We start from the raw sequence: 17075 nt of genomic DNA on the forward strand, positions 1-17075 counted from the left end.
CTGACATGAGAATAATTGTAGTGCTGTGGCCGAGGTCTGACCTGGTAGGATACGGATGCCAGTGCTGAATTGGAGGACCTGCCCGTCTCTGGTCCAGGTGATCTCAGGAGCAGGGTACGATTGGACGTCACAAAGCAATGACACCATGTGGCCCTCGATCACACTAACATCCTCTTCTTTAAGGCCAATTATTCTTGGAGGCACTGAAAGAGATAAAACAGTTGTGTTGTACACTTATAGGGCAGAAAATAACATCCATTATAAAATACCTGCGGGAAATGTAATATACAGAGATAATGCTAAAGCTGAGTTATGGACGTTGCTTACCTTGCACTGTCAGACTGAAGAGCTTCTCAACTGTTCCAACCTTGTTCTCGGCTAGACACAAATACCCAGCCATGTCTGAGACCTGGACACTGAGGAGCTGAAAGATGGGATAGAAGTGTTACTCCTCAAAGGTCACAGCTGATTCTACTTACATGCTGGTGCTTGTCTAAAAGCCCACAATGACTCACCTGGAGTTTGGATCCATCCTCACTGATGTGGTGCTGAGAGTCAGCGTGCAGCGGCTGCCCGTCTCTCAGCCAGGAGACCACAGGAGCCGGGTGTCCCGTCACGTCGCAGTGGAGGACCACAGAGCTGTTCACCACCGCTCCCATCTCCTCCATGAACTCCTCTGATACCCCCATGATCACAGGAGGGACTGAGACAGAACACACAACAGACATCCCCTTTAAAAAAACACATTTTCCGCATATTTTTCAATGTACAGTTATTGTATGTGCATGTGTTGCTTACCAAGGATCTCCAACTCAAAGTGCATGTGGTCCTCTCCGGCCTCATTAACAGCCAGACATGTATACTTTCCTGCATCTTCTTTCTGCACTCGAGTGATTTGTAGCACCTGTCCACCTAAAAAACAACAAAAAAACACCATAAATATATGAAGCCCCAAACGTCCTACATAACCAACCACACTGCTGCGTTTTACAGAAATCACACAGGATTGAGTTCCCTCTGACCTGGCAGCAGTACCACTCCATCAGCAGAGGTGAGTTTCTGTCCATCTTTGTACCAGCTGAGCTTGGGAGGGGGGATGGCGTTACTCTCACAGGTCAAGCTGATCGTATGGCCCAGCACAACCTCCTTCTTCTCCACCATGTCCTCATTATCGTCACCCTCGTGTCCCAGACCCCAGGCTGCTTCTCTGTTAGCCACCCGGTGGAAAATTGGGGGAACTGGCAAGACAAGAGCAGTTCTGGTCACTTTCTATCATTTATAATATAAAGATCACCAACTAAAGTGTAGCTTGACCAACAGTGTGTGATAAGAAGCTGGCATTTGAATTTGAATTAAATACCACATATTTAACCAAACGCACCCTGAATGGTGACATGAAAGTCTCTCTTGTCTTCTCCTGCAGAGTTGGTGACCACACAGGTGTATTGCCCCTCATGGGACAGCATGGCATTTTCTATTTGGAGGGTGTAGCCACTCTCCTTAATGCCAGCATGTAGGTTTCCAGTCAGCAACTAAACACAAATAAAATACATTCAATGGTTAAGTCAAGTTGGAATATTTCCCCTAGCCATATGTGGAAACTCCATAAACGGGAACACCAGTGATTTCATAAATCCTGATCTGTTTACAGGACTTTGGGAGTATGACCAAATACATTTCTTCTAGCATGTTTTGTGAGCCAAGTTTTGAAACATAATACAGGGAGTAAAAAGATAATTTATCAGTTTCTGCTGCATTAATATCTTTCAGTTAAGGTAGTGGGTTTCAAGGGTGAGATATAATACATACTGTACAACTGACTAGAAACACATTTGGCAGGTGTTTTAAATGCCTGGCTTTTAATCCACCATTGTTCAGCCTGTAGGCCTATTGAGTTTTACAAAACAGAAAAACGCCTCCACCCTCATTTGAAAAACATCCATCTTAATTCCACCTAATCCTCTCTGCCTTTTGCTGCTCCCTGTTGGGGTCTCTTCAGAACATTGACAGAAGCCCACATGCATGCTAAACAGTAGATATTTCACACACATACAGAAATCAAGCTTCACATTAAAATACTGAAAAACACACAAGGCACAGCAGTATTATAATGTTTTACGTCAGGGTATTTAATCCCTGGTTTCTTCTTCTACATCTTTGCTACAATTAACTAGCTTACTCATCGCACACAGACTGAGGAGTAATAATAAATTATATTTCTATAGCGCTTTTCTTGAACCCAAAGACGCTTTACATTTGGGAGGGAGGGTAGACAAACAAAACAAAAACAAAAAGAAACAAAGAAACAAAACAAAACAGAAAAGCAGTAAGGAGGAAGTTGGTTGGGGGGGGGCTTAGAGTAGAGGTGGCTTGTGCAAGAGGATGTAAAATATGTAAAGGCTGTTGCAATGCCTACTTATTGCCAGTAGAGGCTGATAGAGGTCACATTTTAAGCACATGTTGGTGTTGCAGAGCTTGTAGGCATGACACCAACCTGTCCGTCTTTGAACCAGTTAACCTTGGGATCAGGGAAACCTTTGGTCAGGCAGGATAGAATAAAACTCCCGTTGATCCGTACTTTCTCTTCCTGACGCCCAAACTTTAAGGATGTAGAGTCGCCTTCTATCTGTGGTGGGACTGATGACAGGTGGGGAAATCGTTAAAGTTTTCTCTTATCCTATTTAATGTGAAAGCGGCGTAGATGTCTCTTACCCAGAACACTGAGAGAGTAATGTTTGGTGGCGGTGCCGGCTGGATTTGTGGCCCTGCAGGTGTAGAGGCCGGTGCTGTCCCCCCGAGCTGAGCCCAGCCGCAGCGCCTGCCCGCCCTGGGTGTAGGACGCCTGGGGACTGGACACGATGGCCTGGTTGTCCTTCAGCCAGGTGATGCTGGGCATGGGTGAGCCCTCGACATCACAGGGGAGGACTTTGGGGAAACCCAGCACTACTGACACCTCCGAGGTCTCACTGGGACCCTTGATGCGGGGGGGAGCTGGAGAGAAAGGTTAGCAAAATGTTAATGTTTAACAGCTAGTAAGAGTTTTACTGGCCCATAGCCCAGGCTAAATAGGTCCTCAGGGAATTGGCCTGTTGTAGGAGGAGACCCTTAAAACAGAAATGCAGTGTGTGATTCTTATGGCAATTACACCACGGCTCTTTAGGTGACACAACATCCCTGGATCACTGCATAAAGTGATTAGGTCTGAGCTAATAGACCAGGCCAAGTTGAGTCAACTCATACACCTGAATACGTTAGGTCAACATATTATTTAAATATTAAGTTCAGTAGTTTTCTTTTTCAAAACAACACTGCTACCACAGCACTTGTCATCAACTCAACTCATTCTCCTGGTAACTTTTGAACAATTGTATGTCTTCTTTGTTACATTTCTTTAGAGTATTAGTTGAATTTCTGCTGGTGTGGTGTTGTGTGTCTTAGATAAAGTAAAGACCTTGCACTGTGAGTCTGAACTGCCGCATCTGAGTCCCTGCGTTGTTACTGGCCAGACACTGGTAAAGCCCCTGGTCCCTCAGTCTGACCGACTTCACCTTCAACACTTGGCCATCTTCCAGAAACTCCACATGAGGGTCTCCATCGCGGGACAGAACCCTTGAGAGAAGAATGAATCATAATCAATGCCATGGACGTGTATTGCTGAATGTCACATCAACATATTGTTAGAAGCGATGCTTACTCTCCGTCGCGGCTCCATTCTACTCTCGGTGGTGGCTGTCCACTTACGCGACACTGAAACTCCACCTCCTGATCCAGAACCACAGTTAACTCCTGCAGCCTGGAAGTTCCTGAGATCACTGGCGGGGCTGTACACATACACCAGAAATAAATCGGTTATTACATGTTTTGAAGTTTGTATGAGACCTAAGGGAAAATCACTTCAATTTCAAAATCGCTGTACTCTAGAGAGATGTAGAACTCATCAAGGTAAAAGTTAATGAGGTCATTTGCATTGACTTTTACACTTAGTCTTTGAGGGTGTGGACGGAAATGAGAACTTTAAGGACTTATGCTACATTAAATGAAGAATTCAAGTTTAATTAAACAGCTTTATGTACTCTGGGGACTTTAGACCACTGACCCGGGAGATGTTAAGTCCAGGAAAAATATCTCTTTTAACCCTCTATATAATCTAGGGGACATCTTCACACCTGTCTTTCCCCAACTTTATTATTTGATATACGAGCTGCCAGTGTAACAGCTGTTTTATGAGCTCACCTTGAACCACAATGTGATATTCCCTGCGGGCCTCCCCGGCTGAGTTTTGAGCTGTGCAGCGAAATCTTCCGGCATGCTCTGACTGAACTCTGTAGATTCTCAGCAGCCGGTTCCCATTCTGGAGATACACCCCAGGACTGTCCACCTGGATACACAGAAATCAGTAAGTGCATCCTTAGTGGGAAATTGTAATAAGAAGAATGACCACTTGGTGGCATTGTACAGCTAGATATTAACAAAGTTGCCACCAAAGTTTTTGCTTAAATTGTAAATGGGAATCCAGAGTGAAAGAACTCACAGAATGACCATCTTTAGTCCAGGTGATTGTTGGGGAGGGGGTCCCGAAGGCATCGCAGCTCAGAGTGAGAGGCTGCTTTAAAGTGACAGTGAGGTTCAGAGGCTGCCCATCATCCTGGATCTCTGGGGGAACTGCAATAGGAAAGATTTGTATTAGGACTTATTATTTTAGGCCTACAACATATGCAGAAAATGTAGATGCATATTTAACATTTATCTTACATTAAAATGTAGGGTGGACAAAAGTGCCTTTTTATGATGAATACAATAATGTGTTAAAATGATATGTATCTAGAACTACCTATTTTGCAATTATGGATAGCTGCCATAGTTTGATTGATCATAGGTAAGCTAGCTAATGTGATTGCACTAGTGTTCGAGGGTATCAGTAAAACTATTACAATTGTTACGAATTCATTAGGTTTTGTTTTATTTTCACGGATACGCCTATTTATTTTGTCTTATAATATATAGGATTTATGATCTTTGTTAAAGACCCATGGTTTAAGGTATTTTGTTCGAGTGAAAGGGGTCACTTATTCTCACCATTTACTTTCAGCCTCGTGTTTCTCTCCACAGAGCCTGCCTCATTGGTCGCCACACACTTGAAGTCCCCGCTATGGCTGGCAGACGCTGTGCTAATTACGAGCGCTCCGTCCCTCGCCACAGAAAGCTCTGATTGTTCGGCGTGTATCTCCAGGCCGTTCTTGAACCAGCGCACCTTGGGATGAGGTGAACCTGCAGGTGCAGAGACAAGCACAGGATTGTAAGTAAGTATAAACTGAGCTTTATTGATCACAACTGACAGAAAGAAAAGCTACTTCCATTTATCTGCTTCTCTACGGGGGGAACTTAATGGGCAAGCGGCCCAGACTAGAAAAAGGCAGCTCTACATTTATCTCTTGGACAGCAGGGGAGGCATTGCCAAAATGGGACCTTGGGGCCTACAAGCTTATGATTTCAAGGTCACATAAAAAAGTAAGACACAGTGTGCTAGAGAGATGTACGGTTTAAAACACAAGCATCAAGATTTATTACCTCACTGAGGTGAGAGTCCTGAGCAGTAAGAATATGAGTGGTCGGACAAGCAGTTCAAAGGCACTGCTGTGTACAATCAGAAGCCTGAAACAGGTGTGTGCTCTGGATTACTGGGTGGGAAAGAGGTGGAAATGATCAAGAGGAGAAAGCTGGAATGGGGAAAAGGTGGGGGATTTTCAACCCAACACAACATACTCCCCGGGACAAGGACAGACCAGCAAGCCTCGATGAAAGAGCGCTGCGGTGGAGTGATCAAAATGGCACGGCTCTGGCTATTTACAGAGGTGTTACATATACAACCACCACAGCGGAGGAATCAAACACTGCGCCCTTCCTCAATCCAAAATAATACTAACGACGCAGCAACAGCAAAGGTGGTTTACAGCAAACACATGTTTACAGTTAAGCAGCTCTAAGAAAATTCATTATCTCACTGCTGAGCGGAAATGCAAACATATGTTCTGTTTAAGATGTTAACAGATCTCATTAGGGCTGGCGAATTTGGAGATCATGTCTTCCATGTGTTTCACCGATTATTACCTCCATCTGACGCGCTGCGTTTGTTGGTGAATTAATACTATCCTTCTGCCAGAGGATGTGCTTTATCTCCCTCACACAGAGAGATCTCAAGAGTACAGTGAGGGCGATACTTGTTTCCTGCTCCTGGCTCCTCTCCTGGGTGTCAAGAGCGTCAAGCATTTTAAGTGTGAGCCCTCGAAGGCCTGGTACATTTTGCCTGCCTGCTGGTAAGACTTGGATAAGAGGAGGGCTGGCGTAGCTTCCTCTTCCTGTGCTTCACAGTGCACCTCAGACATCTCTGTCCTTCATCTGCAAGCAGCAGCCTGTAATTAGGATTCCTCTCCCAGCAGGCCCCGACGCAGAGGAAAGCAGATGTGGCTCACTGAGGAGCAGGCAGACTGATGTTCCAGCTGTTGCTCCACATTGGACACAGTCCTCACATCCTCTCACCGTGCTGGTAACTATGACACAGCGCCACACAAACAATACCTGTCAGCGCGAGCTGTCAGAGGATAAGTATCCATCTGTGCTTCCGCAGACTCGCACAGACGCTATGTTGCGATACAAATATAAACCCTCCACACCCCGTGGGATAATACCTTGTTCGCACAGAGTTCTTAAATTATAGAGACAACAGCAGGCCTCTGGGTGCTGCGATAAGAAGAGGATGCCCCTTTTAAGATGGCAAGGATCTTTTTGATGACAACTAAAAGTCTATGTTGACAGTGAAACATTCCTTTGATGGTGTAGAAATAAACACATCTGTCCTTTATTTAAAGTAGAATTTCCTCTAATATAAAACAAACTAAAAAAAGGAACATCTATTTGAAGCTCTAAAACTTTAGTCACACTGTCACACCTCTTCTCTTTAAAACCTTAGACTTTGCTTCCCAAGTAGGCTGACTCATTTGTGATTCATTTCATACCTTTAGCCGGGCAGGGGATGATAACCTTGCTGTTCGCTACTTTCTCCATGATGGCATCTCCTGGTTCTGCAAAGGACGGGGCCTCTGTGAGGACAGGAAAACATGTTAAGTGCTGGTTTAAAATGCACAGGGAGTCTAATAAAGTTTAGCTTGAATCCAATGTGTAACGACTGAGTTTTAGTTTGATTATTATTGAAGGTGCCAGTGTAGGTAAATGTGATAAGACGCCTTTGGGGCATTCCATAAACTGTTGTGAGTATAAGATTTGATCTCACAGGAACTCTCTGGCCAATTGAGTGGCAAACAGAACAAACACAAGTAATTACAAGAGTCATTGAAAAAACATCAGATGATAAAGCTTTTGGATCTCCACGGGAAATAAAATAAATCCAATTTGACTGCAGTTTTCAGTTCATTCCATTTCAAAAGGTGCATACGAGCAGTGCCAGAGTTAGTATGTAGTAAGTACACATGTTCTTGGGGTTACATGCATTTTCCAGTATTAATATAAAATATTTCTGTAAAATACATCAAAAGCAACTGAAGATGAGAAGAAGCCTGAGTTGGAGTGGGAGTAGGGCTTAGGATATATTGTTTGGTGTTGAAGTATAAATTAGGAAGAATAATTCATAAATGTGTGCTGTAAATGGTAATGGAGTAAAAGACCCCTGCTGCTCCCCATTACTGATGACAGGCAGGCCTGATTCAGCCTTCACAAGTTAATAGACCCTGCTCTGAAAATGTGCACCATCATCACAATATTTAAACACTATTACATATCCCCCTCCTTAAAAAGGACGATGTTCTCACTGTACCATAAAGAGTAGCTATTTGGAACAACAATAAACACTTCAATTTTCCCACATAGTGGCTATACGACAATTTTGTTTTCAAGTACACCCGGGGGCCTTATTGTCTTGCATCATGGAACTATTGTGCGTCTAAAGACAAGGAGAGCCTGTAAATGGGACACTGTTGGATGGATACAATTTTTTTATCGCCAGTGCTTGGAAATGGTTATTATCTGAGACTGGCAGCTCCATATAGTAGTTTGCTGTGTTGTGACAAAAAAGTCCCCCCCATCCATGATTCTTGTTTAAAAGAACGTGTGGATGCATGTGCCTACGTGGTTGTATTTGCTCTCTCTTTTGATAGGCTTTATATGAATCACAATATGTGGTATATACTGCGGCTTATTTTTGCGTATTATCAATATAAAGAAACAAGGTTTTGAAAATCTGAACCGTAGATAGATATTCACCAAGAACTTCCAGTTTGATCTCCAAGATCTCCTGTCCAGCGCTGTTCCTGGCCACACACTGGTAAGTGCCCTGATCAGCCAGGCTGACCTTCTCGATCCTGAGAGGCGTAGTGTTCTTGACCCCAACAGGAAGTCCATTGTGTAACCAATTGACCTCGGGGCGTGGCTCTCCCTGGACCACACATGGCAGAATGACTCTCTGGCTGAGCAGGGCTTTCAGGAGGGAAGGTGCTGGCTGAATTCTGGGCTTAGCTGGGGACAAAAACAAACATCGTAAATTAATGTCTCTCCACGTCCGTTACACACCTATTTATTTACACATCTCACATACTTGACATATGTTAGAAGTGACGTGTTGACATGGAATCTATCAACTTCTCAGCATTTTGAAAACACAAGTTTTATGGGTTCTAAGAAGTTGTAATGAAGTGGTGTCGACTTACATTGGATGTGTAAATTGTAGCTCAGGGACACGTTGCCTGCTGGGTTTTCTGCAGTGCAGGTGTAAAGTTTACTATCAATCAGGCGCAAATCAGTGATCCTCAGAGAGCCTGAAGGCAAAACAGTGAACCTGGGAAGTGGTTAGGGGTCAAGGGCAAAGGGATGGAGAAAACACAACACTTAATAAGTCAGTGAAGATCTACAGCCGCTGTGTTTTGGAAGAAGAGGTATCCTCGTTTTCCTTGAAGCAATATTTTCTACAAGTAACACATTACGGAGTAGGCAAAGATCTGAATAAAGTACATTTATTACCTGCCTTTATAATATTGGTAAATATTGATAAGTTGGGAGGACAATTTCAAAATGAAGGTAGTTTTGCCTTTGGTGCTACAGTATTTTAAATAACAGATGTGGTAATAAAAATGAGTTCCTGTATTCCCACTACAGCTACTACCTGAAGCACATTGATAAGAGTGATTCATTAATATGCAAATGTCTACATAATATGTGACCATTTTAAGCAATTGGTTCAAGTTATGTAGCATTACACTACATTGTCCATTATAATGTATTTTCTTGACTTTAAAGGTGATGTTGAGCTTTGACTACAAAACAACGCATACGGGAGAGTAAAAGCAATAAGAAAAAACATTTTAAAGCAGTTAATGGCTTCTTTGCATTTATGTTGTTTGTCGAAAAGAAAAATGGATCTAGTAATAAATGAAAGTGCTGAACAAGGAAGCACTAAGTGGAGTCTCAGCCAGGGCCTAGTGATCTCCCTAGTGAGTTGTTACTTTCACGATTACCATTATCCAGGGTAATTACAGTGTAAAAGGGTAGACACATTTTCACCTGGTGACGTCGCCATGGAAAAGGTCAAAGCCACACAAAAAGGATTGTATTTCTTCCTGTTGGGAACATTGTTGTTTCCAGTAGCTATTGTGTGTTTATCACTAAGATGTGTGGAAATACAGATAATCAAAAACTACAGTGGTGCTACTGATAACACACGCACACATGTTTCCTGAGAACAACCATATGAGAAAAAAGTTTACGCAAAACCATCCCATTCATTTTACAGATGATTGACACAGACGACCAAGTGGCCAGATGGATATGATAACATGCCCTGCCCTCCACTTTAAACACATGCTTTGTAGCAAAAACAAAAGCAGCGGTTAGATGCGGGTTTAAAGTACTTAAATGTAGGTCAGCGACTAAAGGAACCTGAATTGCACCAGAAGCTGTATAAATGTATAATGTGTACAAATGTAAACACACCTCTGTGATTTATCTTAGATAAGTGTGTCTGCTAAATTACTGAATTATAACACAAACATGTTCATGTAAGTGGAAATGAGCTTGAAGCACAAAGAGCTCTCTATTTCAGCTGCACATATGGTGTAATGTGGCTCCCCCACCTCCTCACTCAGCCTGAGGAGAGGCAGCAACATCTAACGTTGGAACCAGATGACTGCCTCTCTGTGGTGGCTGCTGCAGCTCCATAATGCCGGATTGAAGGCTGATACAAGCTCAAGCTCAAAAGGCATGAACCCCCCCTCTCACCCATCCATCACTCCCCACACTAGTGTCAAGTCATCTGTGTACATAGTCTGACACAGAGACTAACTGGGACAAAGTGGCTTCTTGAGGATTAGACTCACACTGACTCAGTGTCAAATAGATCTGTGTGTTGACCCACAGCACCCTCCTTCTGTCCTTCTGTCCTCAACACTGCACAATGTGCACATATATTAAACTCACACTCCACCTTATTGCATTTACATTTGAAGTAAAATGACTACAACTACTGCACACATTGTAAAATGTATATATAATCATGTTAATATCAGAATCAGAAACAGGTTTATTACCCGGTAGGTTGACACGTACGAGGAATTTGACTTGGTGTCGTGGTGCATACATAAAAGTAAAACAAAAATAAAAAACACAGATAGAGATATTGTAGCAGTAGTTGTTTGATGTATACTATTATACATTATAGTGTATTCTTACCTATTTTTATGTTATACTGTGTATTCTATAGAGTTAGGGTCATATGTTTGTACTGTTAATATGTTGATTTCTCAGTTTATTTTGTATTTATACTTGTTTTCAGGTCTTGAGCAATGTGTTTATCCCTCTATATCTATCTTATCTATCTATCTAATATCTATCTGTCTGTCTGTCTGTCTATCTCTATATCTATCTTATCTATCTATCTATTATCTATCTGTCTGTCTGTCTGTCTATCTATATATATATATATATATATATATAATCGATCTTATCTATCTATCTATCTATATATCTATATCTATCTATATCTATATCTATATCTATCTATCTATCTATATCTATCTATCTATCTATATCTATCTATATCTATATATCTATCTACCTACCTATCTAACAGCCTGTTATATGGCTACTGTATGTCAGAAAGTTTTCCGCCACTGATTTAAGTTTTCCCAACAATCTGCCCCCTGGTCATTTTCTCTGACCCCACAGAGTGTATGTGGAGGGAATGAATCTCCCTCTTTCACAGCATGCCTGTTTCCGCAGGTCCTGCATATGCAAAGCACGGGCGTGGGGGTTGTTCACAGCGGTGTGTTATTCTCATCAGACAGGACCAGTAAAGAGTCAGCATGTTGTTTTACTGCCGAAGCACCCCAGGGAATCCGAACATCAGTCAGACAGGGCTTGTATCTCTTCCTGTGTCAGTTCGTTTTCCTCCCCTCTTCCTGGCACTCCACCCCCACCTATTCCTTCTCCCTGGCCCCACACAAGTCTTACTGTAACTGAGTCACCGCAGCTTTCAACCCACTCTCTGTCATTCTTCTATCAATCCCTGGCGCAGGGAGTCTGTCTGTCATCTCTCATGTCATAGTCTGTTTCCCCCAGTGAACCAGCCTGTCTGCACCCAGGGTGACCACACATGAGAGCCGGGAGTCAGCGGACCATGTGGGACCAGATGTTCCTCCTCAGCAGACGAGTGAATCCTCAACACAGCCCTCTGTACAGTCTCTTCCAAAAGTTATCATTAAATACAGAACATTAGCTGCAGCTTTGAATGGCTTTAAAGGCTGAGTCAGATGTTAGCTAGGTCAGAGGTAAGGTATGGTGACAAGCTGTGTTACGTGATGTTTCACTAATTTCACAGCATCATTCCCAGAGTGAGGTAACACTTCCTCTTACCCAGCTGTGACGGGGGGGATGGGATGCCCATTTCTGCTCCATGTGACCAGTGGAGAGGGGCTACCCTGGGCTTCACAGGGGAGAACCACCTCTGCCCCCACCTCTGCAGCCATCTTCACAAGGTCGTCATGGCCACTTACACCCACTATTTTAGGCATGGCTGGAAAAGAGGGGGAAAAGTTGTCAGAATACCAAAAGGAAAACAATTCTCACACAGGGTTCGGGTGTTACAGGACATGTGTGGGATATTGAATAAGATTGTGGAAGTTGTGGTGAATTAAGAATAGTGAATATCCTCATGAGTGACTTGAAAAAACATGTTTACCTCACTATCGTGACAAGTGAAATATTGAGTCTGATTAAAAAAAGTTAATCCTTATTAGTAGAAGGGAACTAATGATGCGTTACCTTTTTTAAGACGATCTGTTTTTCACTAAAAAGGATGTTCACTGAAAAAATCGGTATCCTATCTTTATGGAATATTTTTATGTTTATAGAGATAATATGGTGAACCACATTTATTTGGCCAGGATAATATTGAGGAAATGTTCATACCGCCCCCATGCCTACAGGAGAACATCATGCAGTCTAGACAGAGAAGGCCCTTTGTTATATTAAATACTGCTGTGTTTTGGTGACTGTGGTGGGACATGTGTTTGCCTTACAGTTGACACTGAGCTGGATCTCTCGGCTAGCGTAGCCCACAGGACTGGTGGCGGTGCAGATGTAGATGCCTGCATACTCAGCGCTGGGGTGGAGGATTTGGAGGTATCCATCAGGGTCCGACTGAAGAGAGGAGCGGCCCCTTGACAGAGACTGCCGGCCCTGGAGAAACAGCAGGCATAAGACCAGACAGAATATACTGCAGATAAAAGCTGTCCTCACAACAGCGCAGGGACACAGAGCTCACTTTAAGGTTTACAGACAAACCATTGATGTCTAATGTAATGACAGAGCACCCCTTTAACTCACCCTATCCCTAATACACACATACAAGAACGCAGCCTGCTGCACACGCTCTTGCTTTGAACATGGAATTGCTTTTACAGATTCACTTTTATCTGACAAGAAGAGAAATTTACTCCACTCTAGAGCCCTCCTCTGAAGATGTTTTGGAGACAGCTACAGTAGGAACAAAAATCAGGTTCAGTTCAACAACAAGCATGTTGACCTCAGTAAAACTATGTAATGGTGTTTTATGTTTACTCTGGCATGCTTTCTGTCTGTTATTTGTTTCTTTATGGGACATCACGAGTCTTAATGTTTGTGGTCATCTGTCTGTTATGGACCATTTAGTATCAAATGTGGGTGCAATATACCACTGATACACTTAAATGTCGATATATTGTGTTTTTTGATACTGTATGATTTTCAAAAAACGAAAAAAACTACCGATTATTAGGTAAGAGTTTGCATGCAAAGGTGTATGGCAGACAGTCTCTTATATGCACAAAGATGTTACAAGGAACGTGAATTTGCAAATCCAACTGTTCTGATTGCATAAAAAACCTTTTTAAACTGAGATTGTTTTTACAGTTTCCCTAAAATTAGATCTTGTTTTTGAGATCTCAATCCATATCGCTTTGTTTACAGAATCACAATATATTAAATCATAACCCTGCTTCATGATCTTGGTCTTTTTCCAAAACACAGCACTAGTAGAAATGCTCTAAGATGTGCCACGGAGTCAGTGATCATAATGTTAGTCAGTCACAGGCAACAGAGCGGTGGTGTCCTCTGTATGACACATGTAGCGATAATGTTTTATGATCAGGTTCATTCTTTGGCATTCTGGGTAAGCATGTGGGCTCTGCAATGATACGCCTGGTTGCATATAACCTTTGAGGTTTTCTCCTCATAATACGATTCTTTTTTTAACCGACTGCTGGAGGAAAGGTTTTAAATAGATTCCTGTGGTATAATAAAATCCTGAGTTATTTTTCACAGTCAAGGAGCAATATGGTAAAGTTGCCATGGTTACATCCTCCCTGGTCAGGTTAATCAAATCTTGATTGCTATGCAAACTGTTATTGTTGATGGCATATTCAGAGTGTTTCCACAAATCAGAGAAAAATAACCCCTTAGGTAGATACTGTGTTGTAATATTATTATGCTAAATAACTCATTAGAGCCTAAACATGGTTTAAATTCAAGTAGTTCATCTAAAGAGAAAGCATTATATCATAAGGATATGACTGTTATTGTTACCACTATCATTGTTCTAGTGCTGATTACATTAATAACCTACTGATGACTTTAGCTCAACACTTTTTAAAAATGAAAATCCCATCACCGTTGCAAAACTGGATATTGATGTTATGTTTGATTGTTACATGATTGATATAGCTATTACTTTAAACATTATTTATTAATGATGATTAATTTTAAGACGACCTAATGCCAAGTCTTCTTCTCATTAGATAATGTTTTTGGAATAAGAAGTAGCCAATTAGTCATTGATGGGTTTATGGGATGCAGACAAATTAATCATTAAGAAAAGCAGATCTTGACAGGGAGTGTGACATCATACCTTGGACCAGACAATATTTGGCTTGGGAAATCCACTGGCCTCGCATGATAGTGTGATGGCGACGCCCTCGTTGGCTATGTAGTGGTATGGACCAGCGTTAATCTCAGGGGGAACTGTGGAAGAAGTAGGTCACAAAACACAGCTGTCTCAATTGCCGGGAAGAATCGGGTCCTTGGCATTATCACTGGCCTTTGCCAACCAGCAGTGTCAGCACTCGAGGCATTTCTTCATTACAAACCGATGATGAACAGTAATCTGGCCTGTCTGTCATGATGCGCCTATGAACAGAATTACCCTTTCATCATAGCATGCAATAAATGAACCCTCTCACTATGAGGACAGCAGGTGGTAAAGTCAGCTACATTATGTTGTTTTCCATGCTGAGTCAGCACATTGTAGGTGCGCCACATTTGGGGCTGCGTCCATGCCTGCCAGTGTCTCTAACATTTAGATCATAGATAATGAAAGCAGAGGGCCTGCTTAGGTCTGAAGCCAAAACCAAGACTACAAATCTACAGCTAGCAGCTCTGTTCAGCTTTATTGAGGCAAATCAGTGCCTTTTAGCTAGATGTTAACCAATGCTCCAGCATGCTGTCATCACAATCTGAATGTTTTTAGCAAGGATAACGGTTATGTTGCTAACCATTTTGGTTAAGCGTGTTAGCCTGCTTATATTTACTAATACGCAATAGATGAACAAAGTAGGAGTTGAGTCTAATTGTATTAGATTTGGGTAAATTATCATATTTGATTGACATTTCAAATCCAACTAATAGAAGCTTTAAACCTGACTAACTTGCTAAATGCACCTGGTCAACATATGTGCTAAACATTAGCATGTTAGCATCACCATTGTAGCATGTCACCATTGTAGCATGTTAGCATTTAGATTTACTCATTTGTTCAATGGGTATGCAAACTTAAATCTAAAAACAACAATTTGTGGTTTCAGAGGGGGTTATGTACTGGAACTATTTCTTGGCAGGTCTTTTACTTCCTGTAGTTACCTTTGAACAGAGCCTGGGCAGCCATATCTCTCCGCCTCCAGTCTTACAGATAAGCTAATGATCTGCTGGCTCTAGCTTCAATCTTGGGTAAGGTATTGACCTAATCTTGGCAAGAAAGCCAATTCAAAATGCATAGCAATTTCTTTAATGTGGGCTCTTACTCTGGACCTCCAGACTGACTGTGATGTTCATGGACCCTGCTACATTCACCGCAGTGCAGACATATGTCCCAGCATCCTCTGGGGCAGCTCTTTCAATGTACAAACTGCCATCACTCCTCAGAAACATTTGCCCAGTCAGTTGAACCTGTGCAGGGGGGAAATGACTACAGTCACACAGAAACAGATTGTCTTCATGAATTTGAGCCTATTTGAAAGAAGTCTGTCTTACAGGTTTCCCATTGTGGGACCAGTGTCTTTCTGGAAGAGGTATTCCATCCAACAGCATGCAAGGAATACTCAGGGATTGGCCGATGCCGGTAGTGATGATAGGAGCACCGTGTGCCAAGAGAGGGGGCTCTGCAGAAGAAAGAAGTGTAAGGTCAAAAATACTTTAGAAGAGCAGGAAACTGGCAAAGTATTTTAAGGCCACGATCAGTTATGCTGTTGCTACCATTGTCTATTGTGCCATTGTGGCAGTGCTGATAGATAAGAGAGCTTAGATAATTGAGTTGGTAGCTTACCCAGTCCAGTGACTCCAACTCTGGCCTCAGTTTTAATGGTTCCAAACTGATTATTGGCCTCGCAGATGTACAACCCTTCATCATCCAGCCAGACGCCTGTAGTTGAGCAGACAGCAAAGCAGCGCTGAGCAAACTTAAATCAATATATTGAGAAACACAGCACAATCTACATATCAGAGATAAGCATCTCTATACCTGCTGAGAGAAAACGATGTATCTATACAAAATAAGTCTATGTTAATAGCAGTTAAGTCCTCTAGTCAATAACAAGTGGTATTATCGGTCCGACTGTGATGTAATTAGGAGTTTAAAAATAGAAAATAACAGGATTAATGGGTTTGCCTCAGCTGCCAGACTGCTGACACAAATTGCATTCAGCAAAATTCTCTGGAGATCACATGTTGGAACATCAACGTGATTCACTTCTTGTGTTTGACTTTGGATAGTCAGGCCGATGTTTAAACAGGAAGTGACAAGACATTAAGTATTAAAGTAAAAAGTGAGGAGAAGAATGGCAATGTACGGTGAAGGCAGGTACAAAAAAAGCCATCTGCAAGAGATTGAGATAGAAGGTCAGATGGCACCCACAAATGGAAACAGTGACAGAAGCAGGACATGCTTCTCTCCAAAGTAATACTATGCATGCTATAAACATTTAGTTTTAAGATTACAAAGGATCACCTTCAGTGGCCAAGATTAGTCCTATTGCAAGCTAAAACGCCTCCAGGGATCACAAGTTAAATGTGCCCTTGCCCTGAAGGCAACACATTCTCACAACCAGGGTGACATACTTGGACAAGAGGACAGCTTCTCTTTAATAACAGTGTTAAAGTGGTGGGGCACTTTTTAAGGTAAAATCTTTCACAGACCAGAAGAAGCACATTTTAGTAGGATGGAGAACTACTGTTTTTAAAGCCATACTGTAACTTTACCGATGGCAATG

At 42.2% G+C, this 17075-nt stretch overlaps 1 protein-coding gene across 1 annotated transcript in view; it reads right to left on the reverse strand.

The window, feature by feature from the left end:
* Window positions 1–17075, reverse strand: part of hmcn2 (hemicentin 2) — a 47972-nt gene that overhangs the window by 19573 nt on the left and 11324 nt on the right. Inside the window, exons 17-38 of the mRNA XM_034091917.1 lie at window positions 16133–16228; window positions 15841–15968; window positions 15612–15756; window positions 14444–14556; window positions 12579–12738; window positions 11914–12073; window positions 8718–8845; window positions 8275–8526; window positions 7014–7097; window positions 5077–5268; window positions 4532–4662; window positions 4234–4378; window positions 3695–3821; window positions 3452–3609; window positions 2713–2991; window positions 2495–2637; window positions 1382–1532; window positions 1023–1238; window positions 799–912; window positions 516–703; window positions 328–424; window positions 42–203 (exon numbers count right to left, since the gene is read on the reverse strand). Of these exons, the coding sequence (XP_033947808.1) occupies window positions 42–203; window positions 328–424; window positions 516–703; window positions 799–912; window positions 1023–1238; window positions 1382–1532; window positions 2495–2637; window positions 2713–2991; window positions 3452–3609; window positions 3695–3821; window positions 4234–4378; window positions 4532–4662; window positions 5077–5268; window positions 7014–7097; window positions 8275–8526; window positions 8718–8845; window positions 11914–12073; window positions 12579–12738; window positions 14444–14556; window positions 15612–15756; window positions 15841–15968; window positions 16133–16228 (3369 nt within the window). The remainder of the gene's footprint in view (window positions 1–41; window positions 204–327; window positions 425–515; window positions 704–798; window positions 913–1022; window positions 1239–1381; window positions 1533–2494; window positions 2638–2712; window positions 2992–3451; window positions 3610–3694; window positions 3822–4233; window positions 4379–4531; window positions 4663–5076; window positions 5269–7013; window positions 7098–8274; window positions 8527–8717; window positions 8846–11913; window positions 12074–12578; window positions 12739–14443; window positions 14557–15611; window positions 15757–15840; window positions 15969–16132; window positions 16229–17075) is intronic.

This window comes from Pseudochaenichthys georgianus, chromosome 9 (assembly GCF_902827115.2).
Source record: "Pseudochaenichthys georgianus chromosome 9, fPseGeo1.2, whole genome shotgun sequence".
NCBI lineage: Eukaryota > Metazoa > Chordata > Actinopteri > Perciformes > Channichthyidae > Pseudochaenichthys > Pseudochaenichthys georgianus.